The 24,570-nt window shown below is 36.3% G+C and overlaps 1 protein-coding gene across 2 annotated transcripts in view; it reads right to left on the bottom strand.

Annotated features, from left to right (window-relative positions):
• PPP4R3A (protein phosphatase 4 regulatory subunit 3A) overlaps window positions 1-24,570 on the bottom strand; it is a 37,072-nt gene that overhangs the window by 3,648 nt on the left and 8,854 nt on the right. The window contains exons 2-11 of one of the 2 annotated variants that reach the window (XM_006739190.3): window positions 21,651-21,706; window positions 18,242-18,340; window positions 14,104-14,721; window positions 10,641-10,718; window positions 10,441-10,557; window positions 9,679-9,834; window positions 7,781-7,912; window positions 7,577-7,679; window positions 6,218-6,376; window positions 1,030-1,199 (exon numbers count right to left, since the gene is read on the bottom strand). In XM_006739190.3, coding sequence (XP_006739253.1) covers window positions 1,030-1,199; window positions 6,218-6,376; window positions 7,577-7,679; window positions 7,781-7,912; window positions 9,679-9,834; window positions 10,441-10,557; window positions 10,641-10,718; window positions 14,104-14,721; window positions 18,242-18,340; window positions 21,651-21,706 — 1,688 coding nt within the window. The remainder of the gene's footprint in view (window positions 1-1,029; window positions 1,200-6,217; window positions 6,377-7,576; window positions 7,680-7,780; window positions 7,913-9,678; window positions 9,835-10,440; window positions 10,558-10,640; window positions 10,719-14,103; window positions 14,722-18,241; window positions 18,341-21,650; window positions 21,707-24,570) is intronic. The other variant, XM_006739191.3, reaches the window with a different exon arrangement.

Raw genomic sequence — 24,570 nt, 5'->3', positions numbered from 1 at the left:
CAAGATAGGCTTAATCATAGGCAATTCATAAACCTGCCCAAAATAGTTTAACTTCACAAAATTATCAGCCAATCTTAGAGATAACAAAACAATGAAAATGGGCATAACTCACTACTCCGAAGTCTCTGATTTTTGCTGTGTCTCAGAATTAACTATGGGTCTTCCTCAAGTAAACGCCCAGGTCCCACCCCAGATGTCTTCTACTCAAGTAAGTGTGGGGGTGGGATCGGCACATCACAGGGAAGTGCTAGAGATGGACAGTGGGGAATAGTTGTACAACAGTGTGAGTGTACTTAATGCCAAGGAATTGTACACTTAAAAAGGCAAATTTTACATGATAAACACTTTACCATAATTTTTTAAAAAAAGCATGCCACAGATAATTCTGACACACAGTTGTGGGAGAACCACAAGCCGACTACTATTATATCAGTAAAGAATCAAGTTAGTTACGAAATTGTTCTTAAAAAACATAGAGGGCATCAAGTTTTTTACGCAATTGTTCTTAAGGGGGCCTGGGTGGCTCAGTCGTTAAGCGTCTGCCTTCGGCTCAGGTCATGATCCCAGGGTGCTGGGATCGAGCCCCACATCGGGCTCCCTGCTCTGTGGGAAGCCTGCTTCTCCCTCTCCCACTCCCCTGCTTGTGATCCCTCTCTCGCTGTGTCTCTGTCAAAAAATAAAATCTTTAAAAAAAAAAAAAAGTTCTTAAAAAATAGAGGACAAAGTCCAGTCAGAAAACCTCATAGTTAAAAACAATAAAACCACATCAAATACTTTCTATCAACTGTCATTCTACTTTCTTAAAAATGAGTTGCGTACCAGGACAGTGTTAGATCAGTTTTCATTCAAGCCATCCTATGAAGGATTCACAGCTACCGAGAGATTGTTTTGGTTTTCATTACTTTGAACTGAATTCCTACAAGCTTCTTTTAAAAATTTTCTTCAAATATCTCTAAGCCAAAATACCAATAATGCATATTCAATATTCTCAAACAATTAAAACCAACATTCCAACAATACAGAACCTACCACTCTAATAAATTCAAACATCTCTATAATGGCAGAGTTCATCAGATTGTAGCGGGATCCATTGTTGAGAAATGCTTTGACTACTGGTTCAAACAAAAAACTTTTCATTATGTAGCGGTTATAAAACTCATCTTTTAATCCAATAATCTTTCTCTTAAAACGAAGAGCACCTGAAACACAGAGGCATTATTGTTCAAATTACATACCACACTTCCATATTTTAGACTTATTAAAAAAGACCTTAATAAATATAATTCTTCGTGCAGTGATATGTTACTGCTTCCAGAAGCATGAACCTAAAGATAAGGACTGCAAGAGGGTTATCAGAAAAACGTACCCTAGAAGTAGTGTATGTCATTATAGAACACAAGTCTTGGAGAGCCAGAAAAACTCTGGAATTTACTAGTGACCAAAATGTACTTTACATCTAAAATAAGAGCTAAAATAGGGCTAACATATGAATTAACTTCGTACTACTTAAGATGAGAAAATTATAAATATATCCTTTTACATACACCTTAAAAACAACAGAAAAACCATTGTTTTATTAGGGCAATCCACTGTATAATTTGATCATTATTTTTGGACACTCTTACTACTTTGCATTAGAGTTCTGGGTTTACGTTGGTTGGTTTGTGGATTGTTGAGAGAACTACTATAAACCCACAAAACTCTGCAAGACCCAAAACTTGCCTTCCCATAGTGTAGAAATAAATTTAGAGGATGTTGTGTTTAAAATGTGGTCCTCTATGCTTATTGCAGCGAGTATGCTTTTTAATTTTTTTTCCTAATTTTCCTTTTTACAATTAATTAGGCTTTAACTTACAGATTAAAAGGTATATTTACATCTTGAGGTATGGGGAGTTACTTAGTCACCATTCGTCAAGATCCAAATATACTCGACAGCTAGACAAAGCCCTCTTTACCTACATGGAGTTTGTCAGTAAGTTAATGCCCCACTTATTGTAAACAGTTCAAAAAAGCATACTCACTTCATGCAGTCACATCGTCTTCGGTTGGCAAGATTAAATATTGTGTTTGTATTTTGGTTTCTTTGGAGATCATGGAAGTGGCTCGTTAAATTGCCAATTTGTTATTAATCAAGTCCTTCATGAGCAGGTAGCCAGGCAACCATGGTGACACGGTTTCTGGGTGGGAAGGCAGAGGAGTAAAGCAGCTCAATGTTTCTTTAGTTGGCAGAAAAGAGGTCCACAAGTGAATGCCCAATTAGGTACAGTTGGCTATAAACTGCCTTAACAATGCAACTTATTTAAGAGTGTCTCTTTCTAAAGTGACACTCTGGGCAGGGAGTTTCAAAATAATTTATAGAATAGTAATTGCATTTTTTTAAACTCTACTGAATTATTTTCAAATACATAAGCATGGTCAAATAAGACATTTTAAACAGTAAGAGGCACCTGTGTGTTAAGTCAAAGTCTAACAAGGGTTTATCTTCCCAAAACAGTGATTTTAGAGTTTGGTGTTTTGTAATGTCACTTGACGAAGTAACTAATGAGGCAGTTCCATTTGTTAGAAATCAATACTTCAGAGCTCAGGCCAAATCTGAAGTTTTTAGTAATTAAGGCAAGAGCTGTTATTTTAAGAGTTGGTACTCCAACTATGCAGGCTTCGTGGAGACTTGTGTCCTACCACAACACACACTAGCTGAACCCTGTGGGCCGCATTCAGTTCCTAGGTAAGTGAAAACAAACTCCCTTCCTAGAATTCACTAAGACCAAGGTATGCGGTGGCATCACTATCTCCTCCAGAGCAGTTCTGTCCAGAAACTGCCAGTGTAGACAGAGATGGTTCTAACGGTCTTTGTTTTGCTCCTCATTCCGCAAATTTGCCCCTATTTATTTATATCCAGAACTGGGTTATTTCCATTCAAATCCCTCTCCCCAAAGAAACCTGCATCAAGAATAGCCAACCACTACTTGCTGCTGAATAAAAGTTGCTTTCAAAAATTTACCAGCGAGCTCTATGAAGTCCAACTGCTCAAAGGAAATTAGAGAAAGCTTGTGGGATAGGTCACATTGGCAGAACTGTAGGACTTCCAATGTAAAGTGCACTCTGCTTCCCTTCTTATCTCTAACCTTCATTAACATGTCAGGAATCTCTGGTGCTTTGTTTCAGTCATCTCTAAAACAAATAATTCATCTTTACATTAACACAACATGAGATTTCATGTCACAAGTTGAGACTTTTTGCCTCATACGTAACTTATGATGGCTATTGAATAAAAGCATCTACAATAAAATTTTCCTTTATTTCATTCCTGTCATGGATTTCCAGATTTTTAACAAAAGACTAGACAACATGAATCGTGAAAGGCCAAGGAAAGAAATAAGACTGCTAAAACTGGCATATGTATATATCTAAGCTTATAAAGACCTACATTTTGAAAGGATTGCTGGTCTCACCTGTGGACCTGATTTGTTGTCTTTCAATAGGATAAAAGCATTCTAATAAGCATCAGATATAAAAAATGAGACGTTCTGTAAGTCCCCAAACTGTTTAGATTTAACCACTCATCTTTTTTCCTTACAACTGGGCATCTAAACTTAATTATGAAACCCTCCCTTAAACACTGTACCTAACATTTTCAGTGTATAATCTTAGAAGATTGAAAATATCCTAAATCTCCCACTTAGCTCTTTTAAAAATACTTGATCAAAAACTCTCTTACAGTCAGTCCTAGAGTGCTCATTCCTAATGACTGGCATCTTCTTCCACAAACTACTCATGTTCTCAATCTGGGAAGACAGCCACATAGAATCATTTAAGAGTCAGCATTTTCCAAACTGAGTTATCGTTAAACCAAACAATAATAAAACGTAACTATAATTGTGCTAACATGCTTAGTTTCCTACAATATAAACCTTCCTTATAAAGTATACTTCATAGTTGTCATTGAATTGTTGAGAAAATTTCTTTGTAATACTGCAAGCAAAATAACGAGATGAACTGAACTGAAAAGCCTTTTCCTCTCCTGCACTCTCCTACTGGATTCGTGTGTTCTCCCTACACCAGACCGTTACCACGCGGCGCGTTTCCCACATCTGTATGTCAGCCGTGCTTTCAACCAAGAAGGTCACGTTCTCCCAGGACCAAGACAACCCAATTTACCTCTCTTGTGAAATTTTCCTGATCTGACTCATTCATGTAGGAATAAGTTATTGCCACTATGCTTCCAAACACACCTCAATATAGGACTTTTGACATTTTGATTTTTCCATGACTACCTCCTCCTAATGAACTCAAAACCCCTTGAGAGCTGAGTCTGGGTCTTAATGGTCTGTGTTTTCCTTGTAATTTCCGGTATCTAGCATCTTCATCAAATATAAGATGCCCCTGACTGCAAAAAACTTTCTCTACCACTAAAAAAAACAAACAGAACTATCAATTACAATGACATGCCATTAATGTAAGACTCACCTTGATCTGAGAGACGATAAATGTCTAAAATGCAGAGTTTAGCAATAATCGCGCCTCAGATAAACCTCATCGGCTACAATACTGCTTAAAACTGATAAAATATGGTAGCATGTGTTTAATACATTTATCGAAATAAAACTGATTAACTTACTCATTTAGTTTTTCCATTCTGTCCTAACCTCCCTTTCCCACACTTGAAAACTGTGTGTTGACATGAAAGAAATGTTACGAACTCCCTCTCAACATGGGGCTCTCTTCTGCTGTAGTAGGTATATAAGGAAAATGAATATGAGCTTAAAAGCTCTTCTTTTGCAAATGCTAAGCTCATGGATATTAATATAGTAGAACCAAATAATCCATTTATTTTTGCTGTCCTTAGTAGTCTAGGTTAATGCCACAAAATGCTCCCTGTTACTTTTGGCTGAAAAAGATTACTAAGGTAACATCAGAGTTCCTGGACAAGCAACAGAGAAGTAACTGCACTAAATATCTGAAAGTTGGCAAATGAAAATATACTGTGAAGACATGTATTCTCAGTCCATCCCACAGTGTGTACATTAGCCAGAAAAACTAAGGCAACTATAACTGTTACCCTGATGGAAAGTTTAATGATTTTAAAAGGATACCTATTTCTAATATTAAAGATAAAATACTGTAGAGCAAATCAACATCAGAAACATCCTTATAAACCATGTTTTTATAATTTTAGGATATTAGCAAAAATGGATATATATGGTTCAGGCCTCTGAACAGTGAATGATTGTGATGCCGTCAAACAACCCAACTTACCTACAGAAACCAAAAGACAGAAGTTACCAGCAGACATATTTTATTGAGCCTCTAAGGTACCCCCAAACTTGATCTGTCGACTTACCAAAGAAGGCTGGCTGCTGTGCTCAAGAATATTCTTAAATAACCTATTTCCAATTCTGAAACATGTTTTACTTCAACAAACTAGGGCCTTAAGAACACAGTTAATTTTTGAAAAGAATACATAACCAAGAACATATCTGTTGCTCTAAGAGTTGACAAACTTTACCCATAAATACGGTTTACATGTACACATTTTAGGCTTCATAGGCCACATATGGCCTCTACTTGTTTTTTGTATTTTTTTTTAAACAACCCTTTAAGAAACGTAAAAACTACTTTTCAGCTTGCAGGTCGTGTAAAGAGCGCAGGGTAGATCTGGTCACTTCTAAAGTTTGGCACCCTTGCTCTTAAAATATCTGAGGTAACAAAATGTTTTATGTCAAATGTATCTCAATAGGGTGGAGAAAAAATCCTTGTGCAATTAATGAATGGACCATCCACAGACACCTGTGCTGGGCATTCTAACTCCCAATGTGTTTTAGCAACTCAGTGCCATTAGCTATAGATTTTCCAAATTACAGAAATGTTCTTCATGATTTAATAAGATTCACAAGAATTCCTAATTTGTAATGAGGAAGGCAGTACTAAAAAAGTTAAGTGAGGTAAAATGATCTTAGGTGCCATTTTAATAGTGGAATAGAATACTTTAACATATTTTGTGGATACACACTGAGCCCTTTGCTGTATGTGGGGAAAGATGCAAATGAGGAAAATTATCTCCAACTCTGGCAAAACTACATAATTGGTGTAGTTTCCTGTTAGAATCTAGGTCTCCTTGACCTGAAATCAGTGATCTTTTCTTCTCAGGTAATAAGACCCAAAGGTACCAACAACATGATAAGATAGAGATAATAATTCTATCAGAAGCAACACTTACATAATGCCAAGAAAGCATGCTTGGAGGCCATAAGAACCAGCACTCTCCGGAGGATGTCCTTATTAATAATGTAGTTCTTTATGTGGTAGGTATGGTGCTCCACACAAAATGTTAACAATTCCAGTACAAGTGCCAACAACTGGGCAGTCTGAAAATCATCTAAAAACAAAACACAATTTAATGACTAATATTCTTTCCTTTTCTAAATTTAAGTATCCAAATTCCAACCAAGTAAAATCCTTTCTGTTGACCCAAAATTTTAAACTTAAGGAAAGGGGAACAAACACTGAATCCCTACCATGTGCCCCAAGAACTGTGCTTTACATTTTCTTAACTCTGACAAATTAGTTTCACAAAACCCAAGTCTGAATAATAAGGCAGAGCTGGGACACAAATCTATTAGATCTGCCTTATTCCCAAGTGCAAAATGCTCTACCATGTCTTAACACAGCCCTCGTAAGATGTACACACAGCGTAGGAGATCCGGAAAGATCCCATCTGGTCTTTGGTGGAATTATTCTCTCTGCTCTTAGGATTCCAGTGTCCTTTATTATATAGAATGAATCCACACTGGATTATAATTATTGGCTTACTTTTCTTCCTCACCAGGCAGCAAGCCTCTGGAAGTATTGTACTCACTTTTTTATTCCCCCCATTTAGCCCCTAAAGATTACAGCACAGTACCTTCCAGACAATGGGGGGTTTTTTTGTTTTTTAATAAACGTTTGAAGAACTAAATATACGTGTTTGGAAAGAAGCCTCAAGCTTTACCTAATATGAATAAAGTAGACAGGAAAAATGAGTATCACGTTTCCAAGACGTGATTCTAGATCACAAAAAAGGGTAAATTTAACATTTACTTTCTAAGTGCTGTCTTAAGTTATGCTATACTGATAATTCATATGGCAAAATAATATTCTTGAAATGTCAATAGGAGATTTCCCAGTGAAGACCCTAAAACTACCTTCTGAATTAAACACACACTATGCAAGCTAAAGCTAAAGGAATAAAATGCAGAAATAAGAATAATCCTTAACCTATGAATAATCCTCAATGCAAAAAAAAAGGTTAACAGTAAGCAGCTTTGCTCTACACATCTGGAGTACAAATAAAATTTTTTCACAATTACTTCCATTTATTTAGCCCATGTAAATACTGCTTTAACAGAAAATTGTTTTTAAATTCTAAAAGCAACAATTACCTCCATGTTTACATTTTTTCTCCCAATTATAGCACTTTAAATTCTACCTTGAACACCTTTTTTGAAAATATATTATTACACCTCTGTGTTACCCAAATCAACTTTGAGTTTTAGAATTCAAGAACAAAGAACCTTACTACCAACCTGCAATATCTTACCTTTGCTAGGTTTATCTTCTGTTGTATTTGCCAGTAAGGGAGCAGTGAGGACATGCATACAGTGCTTGTAAAAGAAACCCAGAAATTCAGTCTTCTCTGTTTTCTAAGGAATCAAAAACACTTCCATGAATTTTAACTGCATTGGTTCCTACCAGTAATAAACAACATACTAGTATGAAAAAGAGAAAAATGCCCGTGGCTTACATTGGCAGTAGCTAACATGTTTTCTGGGTCAACTAAAGTTCGAAGCAGGCCCATAAGTTGGACTGCTCCTCCAAGTTCAGGGTCTGTATCACAAATCATATGTTCTATAATGAGGTTGATGAGCAAAATATCCTGGTGAGAAAAGTACACACAATAAGGATCACTTACTATGAGAATGGAAAAGCACATACTATGACATGTTACAGCATTATACCTAGCTCTAGCTGTCTTGTTAACTGCAATCAAAATGAAATGACCAACTTCTTTAATAGGATGTGTGGCAGTGTTTCCCTCAAGTGTGGTACAGACACATTTACTCTTAAGTAATACAGAAAAGAACGTTTCTTTCTCTACTATCTTCAAGTCCCTTTGATTAAAGCAAAAACTAGCTTTGTTCGGTGCTAATCTTTACACCTCTTGAGAACAAAATCTCCCTTCTGAAGAAAGCTAACGGACCTTCAGTTTAATAGAATATTTAGCTAGAATTTACACCATTGTTCTACTTTCACTGCATTTCTATAGTCCTTCTATTTCTGGCATGGCAAATAAGATCTGTATCTGTTCTCCATTTATGGAAATGATACAGAGTTTCCATTTAAAGTAAATTTAATTGGTACCCAAATGTGTGAAATTAGGGGCAACAAGATTATGGTACTTAGCACAGAGAACAAATCTGTTACATAGATGCCAAATGTCATTGAAAACTGATTACTAGTTTTCCTGAGGCTCTATGACTGGTGTTCCTGACCCAAGGAGTAACTACAAACAGAAAGGGATGCAGTGAGGAAATCTCTTTGTCTGTATATGCAGTGTTAGGATGGACCTAAAGGTTGAGACTGGGAATCCAGAGGCCTACTGCATGTGAGCGAAGTACATCACTGTATGTGCAACTAGTGGATTTCAGGGCCAGCAAGAATAGCCTTTATTTTAAATTAATACCGGTATTTTGGTTTTCTGGATAAGACTATTTTATTAAAGAAAAACGTGACATAATATTCAACAGTTCAAACTGGTACTTTGCCACACTTATCCTGGCCATTAAAAAAACAACACACCCAAAAACCTTAAATACAGAAGTTACTAGGCATTCCACTTCACTTTGACATAACACATTAAGATTTTTTTAAAGGCAGAAGTCTATTTTCTCATTTTGTAAAAATACAATAGGAACTGTGCATAGCTTTTTTTTTTTCCTAAGAGGAATCCCCCCCCTCCCCTTTTAAGATGCAGTTGAGGGCAAAATATATCAGTTTATTCTTAAAAGTTACTTGTAAGATTTTGGGGGAAGGAGGAAAAAAAAAATCGGTATCATTGGTTTAATGTTCTACAACAGAAGAGCACACACATTTGGGGCTGCTGCATATGCCACGTACCATAAACGCCAGGAGCACCCTTCACATTATCAGGAAAGATTCCCTCACTTACTTTAAAACTGATGTGTGTGTATGAACAAGACAACAGCTTGTTCCTTATGGTTAGGCAGTAAAGAAAGTACCCTAAACACTTTTCCAAGGGACCGTGTTTCATTCCTTCATTCTTGGTGATATTGAGAATCTATCCCTAGCAAAGTCAATGTTTTCCTAGGGAAGTTACTTATAATTCCACATATAGAACAACTTATTGATAAAATGATTAAAACAAGACAACGTCTCAAGTTAATGACAGAATTAAGAAACGTGATCTCAGAAACTTAAAAAGACACAAGTTGAGCATTAACAACTGCTGTAAGACACAATCTGTAAACTGAGATAGGAGCCAATTTAGGGAAAAATAAGCCATTTGACATTCTGGCTACACTTTCCCCAAATATCAGCTATTTAAATCTTAAAAAATAAATAATAAATACAGTTATAGCTCCCCATGTATAAATACTTACTGTTAGTGCAAATAATATTTACCTTGTTGGTTATTTTTTGCTCTGTTAACTTCTTACTTACATCATCATTCTGTTGTGCCTCCTGCATGACAAACTCTCGTACCATGGATGGATTATATTCAACCAAGTATGAGAATATATCAGTAGCAGCACTTCGCACCTGTGTATCATCCATGCCCTGCAGGTAAAAAGCACTTATTTCTCCTATAATTATAAAAATACGGACCTTATAGCTATGTAAATCCAAAATCTAACAAATTATAAGAAAACAGTGCAGTAAGAGAGGTCAAGGAAGTCTGGCATATAAAACTTGTTCAGTGAATAAAGTTACTTTCTTTTATTCTTGTTTACTTCCCTTAACATTTCAACAAGCTGCAAAATTCACAATTTATTATTAAAAGTATGGAAAATCCCTCTGAATATTCTTTCAGTAATGTGTAAGGACTCTCTAATATACTAGAATTTTACAGCTTTTTTACTTTATGTAATACACAGCTCATATTAAATACTGGCTATAGTCAAACACTTCCACTGCACGTTATATAAAAATATACTTTTGTGCATTAAAAATATAATGGTAATTGGGGCGCCCAGCTGGCTCGTACAGTTAAGTGGCTGACTCTGGCTCAGGTCACAATCTCAGGGTCCTGGCTCAGCAGGGAGTCTGCTTTTCCCTCTCCCTCTGTGCCCCTCCCCCTGCTCGTGCTATCAAATAACTAAAATCTTAAAAAATAAAAATTAAAAATATGTAATGGTAATTAAATATTAGGAGAAACAAACTTACAAGGATGACTTCTAAAGCTGGTAATATGCCCATATTTGACAAAGTCTTGAAAAAAGCATCTCTGTTTTGAGGTTGTAGCGTTTGGGAAAACGCACAAAATTCTTTTAGAAAGTTAACCTAAAATAAGGAAAAGGACAGGTGAATATATTAAAGATCTGTTGTTTTAGCTTTGTGCCTTTCCAAAGTATCAAATTTCTTACCAATTCCTGTCTTTTTTCCTCATCTGTTGCTTCATCTGTTAGTTGTGCAAACAAATCTGTCAGAAATTTTTCATCCTCCTGTTAAATCAAAGGATAAATTTATGCTAATGGTAAGAGTATATTAAAACATAATTTTCAGATACTGTAGAATATAAATTGCACTAACTGGAAAAAGGAAAGATAGTACTGGCAATGGTGTTTTTTTTAAAAGAGAGAAGGAATAACCAAACTATTAAAGAATAAACTGGGGATTTATATAGGAAGATTATTCTTTATATTTTGGCAAGGCCTGATTTCCTAAGTTTTTTTTAAGGGCCACACTGTGAGTGTAGTAGGCTTTGTGGACCATATGGTCTTTACCACAACTATTCAGCTCTGTTATTACAGTAGAAAATAGCCATAGACAATATGCAAATGAATGTGGCTATGTTCAAATAAAACTTTATTTATAAAAACAGATATGGGCCATAGTTTGCAAACCCCTCATTTACAGAGTTTTAAAATCTTACCTTTAGAGGTTAAGGTTCTACAACCTCTCAAATGAAGGTGAAAATTAAGATAAAGCTTTCATGTTTTAAAGACACAGAAAATGATTCAGTTATTTAAAAAGGTAAATGCAGAGCTTTAAAAGAAACACTTATTATCTGACGATATCCCATACAGACACACAGAATTTAATATGCATTATTTCAAAAAAGATTAAAGAGTTTCCCTCCTAGGATACTAATCTGGGTAAGTCAGTACAGAACTTGGAAAGAACCTCAGATGTTATCTTACCTCATTTTATAACTGAGACAGATTAAGAAATTTACCCAAAGACCAACCACAGGAGGTGGCAGAGACCTTCCTGATAACCTGTTCAAAATTTTTTCCATCACTATTTTTAACTAAGACGGTGTTATACTTTAATTCCATACTATCTCAGCTAATACTAGATTCAGCACTACTTCAGCCCTACGGACATGCCTAAGTCTAAATATATCTACATATGTATAAATGTATGTATATGTAATCTCCCATTAGATTATAAACTCCATATTCACTGTTGCAGATTCTTAGGAAATACTTTCTGTGATATTAAATTGGTTATTCCTACTTTTACTTTTTCTAAAATGTACAAAACATGCCATACTTCAGATGGCATGTAACTTCAAGATGCAGCCCAGATCTAATATATCCCACCAACTGGAAATCAAATGATGGTCTCTGAACTGCTGCATTTGGGGGTACAGAAGTTGAGAGAATAAAAATGTTTAAGAAAAAAAAAAGGAATGTTTAATAGTATTATGTACAGAACAGTTAATAGTAAAGGAAGGGTATGACTGTGTACACAAGGGGAGTAAGAACCTGCTTTAAATTATATCTCAATCACCCGTTGTCACAAAATTTCTAAAATTCTCTTTCCTTCATAGCAACACTCTGGATATAAGTATTTGTATCAAGAGCAACAGAACTACAGCATTGGCAGCCAGGCTTTTACAAAGCATAATGTCAGGAGATAAAGACTTAACAACCTGAAATTATTCATACTTAATGAGTAAAACTGGCATTTCACAGGTACAAAGACAAGACACACAAGTGACAAATCCCTGCATTAACAAAATGAGAATCATGTGGAGCTAAAGGACATGAGCTCCATGGAGCTAAAGATGCACTCAGGACTATCCAAGGAAACCAGAAATCAAAAGTGGACCAGAACAGGCTCTACTAGGTAGTCAGTAAAAAGGAGATTCTTATCAAAGAACAAATAAAAATTGGTACCGAAACCTTCTCCCTCCTCCATTATCGATCATAATACACTGTATAGAGATTACTATTGTCCTTACCAGACTGTATTGCCTATGTTATTTGTTTACATGTCTGTCGTAAATGAATGGGAAGCACATCAAATTGGTCAACATGAACTGGAATTATTCCCAGCTCCAGGACAGCAGTGTAGGTAAAACTGATTTTTCTATTTGAATTCATGTTTTGTTTAAGATGTCAAAGGTAGGGACTCTGAAAATACAGTAATTTTCTAAAAAGGAATAACCATACAAATTAAACTTATTACTTTATTGATTATGTGCTACCAAACAGCTCTTACTGACATTTGCCTCCTTTCTTTATTTAACAAATCCAGGTTTCAAATAATTATTTGTAGATCTGAGGAAAGGTCTTAAGTCTTCCAAGTCATATCATCTGTGTGTTACTCTTCCAATATCATGGGCATCAAAGAAACAAAAAACAGGGGAGGTGTGCAACTCACAAATCTTTATACCACACAAACTTTAACGTTCTGTTTCAGTTAGAACAGACTAATTCCTACACTATGGGATAATATACTGAGAGGTTCTCTGACTTTGGGGTTTTACATATGTAGATTACTGGTCAGCTCTCACAGATTTTGATTTCTGTGTTTTGTGCAGAATCCAGGAAATGTTACACCCTAGGCAATTCTGACGCAAGCACCCTAAAACACCAGACCTGAGAGACTGGGCATACTATAGAAAGAAAATCTGGAGTTTAATAGAGCAGTTATTAATAGATACTTTAAAATAATGCTCGGGGTGCTTGGATGGCTCAGTCGGTTAAGGGTCTGACTCTTGATTTTGGCTTAGGTCATGATCTCAGGGTTGCGAGATTGGGCCTGCATTGAGCTCCACATCAGGCTCCGTGCTGGACGTGGAGCCTGCTTAAGATTCTCTCTCCCTCTGCCCCTCCCCCCACCTCCACTCACACCACCTGCATGCTCTAAAAAAAAAAAAATACTCAAGTCTTGCATCATGTTCATGCATGTTCTTCTTTAATCTTCAGATGACTTTACAGGGTTGATAATAACATCACCATCCTTCAAATGCGGGAACTGAAGCTTTAAGAGGTTAAGAAAGTTGCCCAAGTAGCCCACGCTATTAAGGGACAGGTGGAGCTCTAACTCATATTCAGATCCAACTTCCCCATACTCTCATCTGGTACAAAAGCATGCCTTTTGGTGAGGAAACCAGCAACTATAATTTCCCAATATCTGCTATATTCCCTTGACCCTAACACTAGGCCTTTAATACATAATGATCTGATAGTGCTACCAATTCTACCGAATTTATATTCTGTATTTAATGACATACTTCTTGGCTTCTTCATTTTCTCTTTGAATCTATTCTATGCATAACTGACAGATTAATATACCTAAAATTCTACATTCAATCATTTTGTTAAGACCATTCATTCCCCTGTAATTTCTTCAAGCTAGACTTCATCACATTTACGTTCCCTAATGGAAACATAACAACCTTCTGGTCCCACAGTATTATGTATTATAACCTTTTCTAATATCACCCAAATACATACCTTTAGACAAAAATCAAAACTCAATTTAGGTGTTTAAAAGGAAAAGGAAATTGCTTCTGCTAAATCAGTTAACAGTTTAAATGGTATCAATCAAGAAGGTATCTTTGGAAGTAGGAAAAAAAATTATCTAACTCACCTGTAACATACCAACAATTTCTACCTTATTGAAAAAGATAAAGGAGTGAAGTGTTGATAACATATTTTCTTCAAAGACTGAAGGGGTAGGTAGAACCATATCTTGGATATACTGAACTCTGTATGTCTGATGAATTTTTTGTTTCAGCTCAGGATCTGATATGGGAATCACTTCTTTAAACTTGGCTGTTTTTGTTAGAAATTCTCTGTGTTTTCGTGGTTGTGATAAAGCAGGATCATATTCTAAGCATCCAATGACGTCCATTATACATTCCTCAGAGAACATAACTTCAAAAAGAGCAGTTCGATTCAAGAGGAAGATGCCTTTGATAATTTCATACAAGTGGTGCAGTCCTTCAATATTTTCCAAATCCTCACACACATGAAAAAGCTCTAAGAGCTTTTTAATATAACCCTCATTTTCCAGTGCTAGTGCAAGTTTTTCACGACGCAGGGGGGAAGGTAAAGATGATGCCACAAGTTCTGCAATTTCCTCAAGGCGACTTAATTCACAAGATGGCAATTCTAAACCTGGTGATGACATATCATCAAAACGCTCCTCTTCAGATTCATCTACAAGGTCCTGAGTGATGTCCACTGAAGGGTCCTTTCCTTGAACCTATTAAATAAGATTTATGATAGCTGACAGAATATAATCAAGCAAATCTAAATGATATTCTTAGATGAATACAAGAGATGTTATAAGAATCCTAGCATCATATTCCAGGACAGCCACCACCAAACCCTTCAAAGTTTAAGTAAAATTCAAATAAATATCAAACATCATAATGTGATCACAGAAAATACAGGTTAATTGTAAGCAACAAGGAATATTTTAACATCAATTCCAGAAAGCAAGGGCCAAAGAATATGTACAAACTAGTTCTGGACCAAAGTGGGTCACCGATGTGCTGTAAATGCTGGTTGGTGGCCCAAAAATATGAATAATAAAACTGTGGCAAACAAGTGTACTCACACAAAAATGAAACCATTTAAAAATGACTGCAACATACATGTAGCAGAGCATAATGCGGTAGATCCCCCAAGAATATCTACTAAAAGCAAACAAACCATGGAAGTTTTCCTTTCTATTCACCCAAACCTGTAGCTTTCATGACATAACTTAGAAGTTTTCACAAATACATTTTGCGATAAAAGAATATTTTCACCCAAAGTCAAGGACTTACTTGAAATAAAATGAGTTTTGCTATTTTGGCCCTATAATTTGAGACACCATCACTAAAGCAGGCCAAGTTGAATGGTAATGAAATGGAAAAATCAGACCTTATATGAAATGGCCAAGAAACTTAAATTGCTTAGCATGGTTAAGAGAGACTGTTAATGGATACTGGAAGGGAAGAAGGCCTGGAATAGGTCTTGAAATATGTTGCAAGTTGATATCATCTTGACCTTAACCCAGTGGGCAGTAACCACTGAAAGGCAGCTAGGCACATTCCAGATTGTACCCGGCATGGTCTCAAGTTGGCTCTGGATTTGTTAACGACATAAATTCTCAATATAGCTTTAGATTCCTGGAACTCAAACTACGGCTTTACCTAAAGAAATGTGCTAGCATTTGATTAAAAAGCCCAATGTAAAGGGACAAGAGCCCTTACTGTAATGAAAATGCTATCTTTTTGAGTTTATTAGCAAATATGAAGGCTAAGAAGGTCATCAAAAAGGACTGTGGTTAGGATTTTCTTAGAATCTGATCTGCTCAGGGAATTAAGGTGGAATTGTAATGATTTGACAAATATGTTTCAGGCTTACTAAATGGAACAATGGAAGAATGAAAACAAAAGAAAGGTAGAATAAGCTAGAAGAGAGAGTCTTCCTTAAGAGAAAGGGAAGTCTTAGCAGTCTGTCTGGACAGATACGAAGAAAATGAGAATGTGAAGGCCATGAAAGGTCTATAAGAAAAAAGAGATACACCCAGACCTAATAACTACTGTCAAGGAAAATACTAGAAAATGGAGACTTTTTGCTGTTTCTAGATCAAAAAATGATGAGTAGGGTTCAAGAAACAGAAAGACATGTAAGATCTCAAAGAGCAAAATATAATGAATTCTCTAGAACAAGCCAGGATCTAGAAATTGGTAAGTACAGACAGGATCATGAAATACTGGTAGAAAACAACACCTTGAATATAAAGTATGCACAAGCTGAAGGGGAAGATTAGAAAATAATAAAATAGCCAGTGATTCCTAGGAAAGTTACTCTAGAGAAAGTATAGAAGTATACTACCCATGCCCCAAGTGTAAATGAAGAAGTACAGACTAAGGAAAAGTAAAGATTCGACAATTTATTAAAGGAGAGCCAGGCCTGACAGCAATGCACTGAGTCCAGGTGTGAGTTAAATATTGGCTTAACAGAAGACTGTCTAGGGTGGGACTGTTTGACTCAGAAAAGTGAAGGAGAATGAGATCTGTCTGAGCAATGCGTGCTTTTAGCATACCCAAGCTCTTTAATCTCATCTCTCTTTCTATGGGAGAACTCCACAGGACACAATCTAGAGGCAGGCTATGAAAACAAAGAACAAGTATGAAGAGGCGTTCAGATATAAATCTAAGTCCTTCACAGTAGAAGAAAAGGGAAGTTCGACAGGCAGGTTACTATATGAAAAACACAGCTGAGCAGACTAGCAGAAATAAATTCTACGAGGTAAGGAAACACTGTGCCTCAAGGACACGTAGCTTTATTAAGGCAGTGGCTCTCAAGCTTCAGGGTGCATGAGAGTCAGCTAAAGCAGGAACTGACAAACTAGAGCCAAACGTGGCCCACCACCAATTTTCATAAATAAAATCTTACTAGAAAAGAATCAGGGCTGTTTATGCGTTATGTATGGCTACTTTCAGTATTAAAATAGCAGAGTTGAACAGGTGTTAAACTGTATGGCCCACAAGGCCTAAAATATTTACTATCTCACCCTTTACAGAGAAAATCTGACCTAGAGGGCTTGTTAAAATATAATTCAAATACCATTACTGGGACCTACTCACAGAATTTCTGATTCAGGTAGATCCGGGATGGGGGTTCCAGAATTTACATTTCTGTTAGTTCCCAGGTCATACTGCTGGTCTGAGGACCACACTTTGAGAACCAATGAATTAAAGAATCTGTTGAAGGGGGCACTTGGGTGGCTCAGTCGGTTGGAGGTCCGACTCTTGGATTTCAGCTTGAGTTGTGGGATCGGCGCCAGGTCGGGCTCCATGCCCAGTGAAGAGTCTGCTCTCATGTGTACACTCGCTTTCTCAAATAAATAAATCTTTAAAAAAAAAAAAAAGTAAAGAATCTGCCGAAGATTATTCTCTAATTAGAATAAATGTGGAGATAGAGAAACTGTCCTTAGGATGCAGTGGTTTATATGAGTCTATAACAAGAGCCAATGGCTTTGGCATATAATAAATGCAAACTAAGAGTGCATAATAAATGTACACCCGACAAGACTGTGGAGATTATGTCACTAGGCCAAGGCACTAGAGTCACTAGGCAATTCCAGAATCAACTGAGAACATGTAAGATGAGGCTGAAGAGATAGTCAAGAGTCACAAGAAGCTACTGAATAAAGTGATATGATCAGATTGGCATATTTAAAAAGGTCACTCCATCTGTGATATGGATTTGGGAAGACCAGTCAAGATGAAAGCAATAAACCAGGCAAGAAATGATGGTGGCTTAGTAAACTGTGACAGCAGTGAAAACAAGGGTAAGTGAATGGATTTAAGATTTATAATTGAAGTACTGAATGGATGTAAGTGATGAAGGAAGGATAAATAAAACCCCCAAGTTTCTGGTTTCAACAGTTGGATGACAGTGGCTGAGATGAGGGAGATGGGAGAATGAACAGATCTAGGGGAGATTATGTTTGGTTCTGGACTACCGAATCTGAGATACCAGGGAGCACTGATGGAGGAGTTCTCAAAGGCAGCTGGATATAGAAGTGTGGAGTTCAGCAAAGGTCTTAGTTGGACAGTTTAGGGTCAATAAATTGTACTTTCCTATAAATCAAGCTTTTTACAGACAACAATGAATTTAAGAGATCAATATGAAATGCTTTATTTAAAATCTTGGGCATTAGCTAAAAGCACAGCAAAAAAACAAAATACTCAGCATGGTGATTTTCTAGTTTTTAAAATTACCTGACATATTTTCTCCCAAATTTCATCACATCCAGCTTTTTCTTGAAAGCTAAGGGCCAAGTCATAATTTTCTGCTTCAGACCACACAATCAAAGTGTCCTTGAGAGAAAAAAGAGTCTGATTAACATCCATTAATCATCACAAACTACTTCCAAGTACAAGGCAAATGAACAAAGCAACAAAGAATTGAGGACAGTACTAAGCAACATTGATACTGTGACTGACAATGCCTTTTCACACCTAGCTCTGTTCAGTCTATAAAATGAAAACAATGTTTTCCTTAAGAAGTTAACTAGAATATGAAAAGCACCACAAAGTGACCAATCTAAATGTACTAAAAGATACAAACTAAACATTATATCAATTCTTTGCTTGCATATTAGGTTACATTTTATGCTGTAGTCAAACTGCCCAGAGAGGAAGTCTGAGCACTCAGTAACTACCGCATGTCAGCAGGATGGAATTAATAACCAAAACCCTTTCTCTCATCTCTCTGTTATCAGCACTGGATGTTCTTTACCTGAGACACACAAGGCCCATGAAATTATTGGTATATCTGTACTATCTGAGATTTTATCTGGATAGCAGTTTTTTTAACTTTCACCAAAGTGCTATGGTTCAAGAAGCAAGATGCTCCTGCCACCCACAGCCCCTTTACTCCTGGTTCAGAGAGACTTTAATGAAAGTAAGTTTAATTAACAGTTCTACAGTTTTTATTATGATGTAATCTCTGCAAGACACTACACTTACAGTACTGACACCATTTTATATTCCCTGTAGTACAGTCCGTATTCTACAATATGCATAGTATAATAAAAATATTTACAGGTCTAAGGTATCTTTCCAAACTTACAGTAAAATAAACATATACACTGTTTCAGAGCCATCAATCATTTCAAAAGAGAGCCCTCCCATGTGTGCGCATGCTCTCCCTCTCTCTCTCAAATACACACACACACACACATATATTAAAAAATGCTTTAAAAAATTAAAAGGAGCCTAACATAACAGCGATCATGTAGCAGTTTGTCAGGCTGGTCCAAAGAGAAGAATTAGGAGAAATCAGTGTTAGAAGGATAGGAGTACAATATAAAGAAAAAATAATTCAATCTAATAAGTAACTAAAAGGAGCCAAGCAAAGGCTAGGTGAGCATCTATAGGGAAGATAAAAGTTCCCATATTAAGAAGGAAACTGAACCAGACCATCTTTAAGGTACCTTAAAAAATGTTTACATGGAGGCAGTTTCTGATACTTTTCACTATCAAAGATACCTCCTACAGTACACAAATGGATCCCGATTTTGTCTGCTAAACCACGTATTAATTCTTTTCAGTCAATTATGTAACTGTCAGTGAGGACCAGTAGTCTCTCACTGAACTAAAGGGATACCAGCCACAAGCAAATAAATGATAATTTAATTGGGCTGTACCACATTACTAATAGAAAAATCCACAATTTTTATTCCGAATTTTATAAAAGAGGTCAAAGACACCTTTTTCCTATCTTCATGAACTTCTAGAGATCATAGTTACCATGCAGGCATCTGTTCCACAGTGACTAAGTAGCTGTTCAAATTCAAAATTTATATTAACATTGTAAGATCAAGGGACGCCTGGTGGCTCAGTTAAGCATCTGCCTTCGGCTCAGGTCATGATCCCAGGACCCTGGATCGAGTCCCACATCAGGCTCCTTGCTCAGCAGGGAGTCTGCTTTTCCCTCTGCCTCTCCCCCTGCTTGTGCTCAGGTGCACTCTCTCTCCAATTAAAACACACACACACACACACACACACACACACACACAAAACGTAAAATCAACACACCAGGAATTAGTCAGCTGTGTAGCCTCCCTGAGTCTGTTTCTTCATCTTTAAAATGGGTATAATACATACAGTTACGAAAACTGGTGATAAAGACCCACTGAAATAAGCCTAAAACCAGTATCACATTGGTAATAGGGTAGATTTAATACGACCATAAGCAATTACACTGGTACAATGTAAATTCAGAATCAACTGTAAGCTTAAAACAGGGCACAACTAGACATATGCTCTTAAATGCCCATTTGGCAAATTTAGAAGTTTGAAAATTTTTAGGAATTGCTCTTCTGTTTTCCTTGAAGTGTCTAATTTTCACGAAATCATCTTATTTATCATCCAACAACCTACAGCTTAAGACACAGGGATTTCTTCATTCATCCTCAAAACAGACTTGTTCTTTTTCTTCAGATGTGCTTTTACTCTTCAACTGACTGAAACCTCAAAATACAAATTTACGTATTTAAGTATAGAATATCAAAGGCAAAATACTCTAGTCTCCAGCCACTCCAATGAAACCAGTTTTCTTAAGAACACTAAATGCAACAAAGTATTAGTAGACCATTAGACTATCAAGAAAATATTTCATATTGTACCAAATGTTTTTTGAACAAATAAATCACCATTAAGCAGACTTAGGAGTTAATATCAGCTTTCCCATATACTATCTGTGTGACCTCAAGCAAGTCATAATCTTCAGGGATCATCTAATGCGCAAAATAAAGCCAACACTAACTTCCTTCTAGTAGTATTTTAATGGTCAATGATGAAGCAAAGCACTTAATAATTTATTTATAGAGTAATATATTCATAAAGTAATATATACATATGAATGTGCTAATAATATTCTTTATTCTAAATTTATTTTATTTCTGTACCTTGAGAGCACTGAGGGGACTAATATTGCCTTCACTTACTTTGTACAGCACTCAGTGTATCTATGTTTGTGTGTGTGTGTGTGTGTGTGTATTCTGAATAAATACCTTTTGATGATAGTGCCAGTAAGGTCTACCAAGTAAAGAAAGATTTACTTTCAGATACTGCTTGTTCATCCAAAGGGTACAAGAAAGAGTGTACTAAAACTGAAAGATGCCTTAACATCATTACTCTATTTTCATATTATTATAAGGTCCTATTCAGGCTAGGCAAGAATCAAATTTTTACCTACCCTGGGTTGCTGTATAGGGACAGAAATGTCCCTTCTGCACTAGCATCTACAATAGCAAAGGAAGTAGTTTCTACCTTTTCGTTAATAGCTGATTATTACATCAGTGGTCACTTTTTTTTCTTTACGTAGAAACAAGAAAGCTGTATTGTTTTAAACTTTTGAGAATTAAGTCTTAGTTGCAAGAATATATGGAGCAAAAACTCAGCTTAACTGGAAGCAATTTTTTTGCTGGCTCAAGCAAGTTTAAAATGATTGCTTTATACACCATAGAGATTGGCTGAAATCACATTTTAGAATTAGGCTGGGAAAGTATGTTTTAAACTGTTTTTAATTTTTCACTGTAATGAATCAATGGTAAATTTTCATTTAATCACCCAACTGAGAGAATAATATACAAGGTAAAACACAACATCTTCAAAATTTTACCTGTTGTTTCTGATATGCAGTGTTAGGATTTATTTTGGACTCTAAAAGTAGAGAACCTGGGAAACAGAAAAACAAAACATTCCATTATGTAATTGCAAAGCAGCATAATTACATTCCATCACATACACGCACACTTCCTTTCCTGAACACTTGATACACATGTAACTTCAAGTTAAGGAAATAGTATTTTAAAAACAAGTTTAAATAGAATAAAACCTGTAAAGTAAACATGCTTTATGCATGTTTACTTTTGAGGAGGAGGACACAATTATCTGAAGAGTAAGGACTGGATGGTAACAGAAATCTAACAACTTATGGGCAGCACAGGGCAGTGAAACGGCACAGCATGAAGCCAGGTGACCTGAATTTAAATCTCCAACATACGTTATGACTTGGATACGATCCACTGCCCCAGTACAGCCCCACATTACACTTCACCTTCGGAAAGTCTCTTACTTCTGTTCCAGAATTATCACACTTCATCTTCAAATGATCATTTTTTTCCTCATAGTTTATAATTTTAATTTGCACATTTTTGTCTTTTCCCTGGCCATAAGACTTGTGATATTCAGAAAATAACTACTGCTTTATAACAAAGAGCAAATTTTAAGACCAGCTTTACGCCTCCCCCCTCACTCTAGTTCCGGTTTATCCCCAAAGTACTATCTAAAGACAAGTACTGCCCCAAAATGCTTAAGCAGCAGCAATTTTCTCTGTAGCTATCCTTCATCCAAATCTTTCATTTCTTCTATTACATGTCACCATTACTTTCCCATTCCAAATAGTGGCTAGGCAGCTGAGAAAAGGGTGCTTAACATTCCCAAATTTAGTTTCCTTTTATGTTAAAGTTCATTTACTAATCTTATGATACTGTCCCATTTAGTGATTTATTGACCGTTCACTCCTCTGTGCTCAGAACAGTGCTAAGTGATACCAAATACAGTAAAATACCAGCATTTACCAAGATGTAAGGACTTAATTTGCGAACACCCTGTGCACACAAACAGCCTCCCATTTCACTCGAATACTCCTACTGTGTCTAGCACAGGTAAACTTAACTCCAAATGTGTCTCTCATTCTTTCTATACTTAAGGTAACTAAACAGTCTCCATATTTTTCCCACCTGTTACCCCCAACACCCCATTTCTTTAGGCTTTTTTTTTTTTTTTTTTTTTACTATTTCTGGCTCACTGAGGTTCAGACAAGTATCCTCACATTCTAGAGGAAATTTGTTTTAATCTTTCCTCTTCTCCCAACCTTTGCCTTATTAATTAAAATAATTTCCAGTGCTTCAATTTTCTTTATGCACAATTACTGGATTTTTTATTTTAGTAATTATAAAGAGTTGTCTAGTGAGGCATTCATAACAAAAAGCAGCAAGCAAATGAACTCAATGTCTAGAATCCCTCAAAAGTATTAAGTCTCCAACTTTCTTTGTAAATATTCTTCCATTGTTTTTTGTACATACAGGAACAAAAATTGCAATCTATATCATTTCCCAGTGAAATCAGAGTAGGTCTGGTACATTATGGATCAAGCTTAACTTTTTGTGGCAAATAATTATACTCAAAATGTGGTTTCTAGGAGAAAATACATTCCAAAAAAACCACTTTGAAATATATCATGTGCTGAAAAATAGTCCATCTCTAGAAAACTACATAAATAACAGAATGAAACAACTAGATTACTTTATAACATTCAGAAGATGCAAAAGGTCTAGTGTCCTAGAACCAAACTAAGTAAGCCTCTTTAGAAGTTAAACCGCACAGGGGCGCCTGGGTGGCTCAGTCCATTAAGCAGCTGCCTTCGGCTCAGGTCATGACCCCAGGGTCCTGGGATCGAGCCCCGCATCAGGCTCCTTGCTCAGCAGAGAGCCTGCTTCTCCCTTTCCCTGTGCCAGCCTGCCACTCCCCCCTGCTTGTGCTATCTCTCTGTGTCAAAAAAAAAAAAAAAAAAAGGTTAAACCACACAAAACCACACCTACCCAAAAGAAAATACTCGACATCACTGATAAATGATAATTGGATATGATCAAAATTTGTGCTACAAATAATACCATGAAAAATGTGAGAACACAACACAGAAAATGGGAGAAAATATCTGTAAATCATGTATCTGATAAGGAATTTGTATACAGACCTCTGACAACCAAATTTTAAAAATGGGCAATAGATCTGAATAGATATTTCTTGAAAAAAAAGATACACAAATGGACAATGAACATATGAAAAGATGCTCAACATCATTAGTCCTTAAGGAAATACAAATCAAAACCACAAATAAGAGACCATTTAACACCTGCTAGGATGCCTATAATCAAAGACAGTGCTGCCAATAACAAGTGTTGGCAACCACATGGAGAAACTGGAACCCTCATACATTTTGCTTGTGGGTATGTAAAAAGGCATCCACTTTGGAAAACAGTTTGGCAGTTACTCAACTGCTAGTTACCAACAATTCCATTCCTAGGTGTATACCCAAGAGAAATGAAAACATATGCTCACACAAATATGTGTACATGTTCTTAGCAGCATTTCTCATAATAGCAAAAAAGTGCCAATAATCCAAATGTCCAAAACCTAATGAATAAAATACTAGTCAGCTACACACAAAAAAATACGTGTCGGATGAACCTTGAAAACATTATAAGTGAAAGAAGCCAGTCACAAAAGACTATATATTTTATATAAAATGTACAGTGTGCAAATTAGAGAAAGATGTGTAGATTAGTGGCTGTTTAGGGAGGAAAGGGGGAGTGAATGGGTAGTGACTGCTAATGGGTACATGACTTCTTTCAGAGAGAACAAAATATTCTAAAATTAGATTGTGGTGGGGCGCCTGGCTGGCCCAGTCAGTAGAACATACAACTCTTGATCTCGGGGTTGTAAGTTTGAGCCCCATGTTGGGTGTAGAGATTCTT

This window comes from Leptonychotes weddellii, chromosome 9 (assembly GCF_054177405.1).
Source record: "Leptonychotes weddellii isolate Sample4059 chromosome 9, ASM5417740v2, whole genome shotgun sequence".
NCBI lineage: Eukaryota > Metazoa > Chordata > Mammalia > Carnivora > Phocidae > Leptonychotes > Leptonychotes weddellii.
This window is presented reverse-complemented; position numbering and strand designations above follow the sequence as displayed.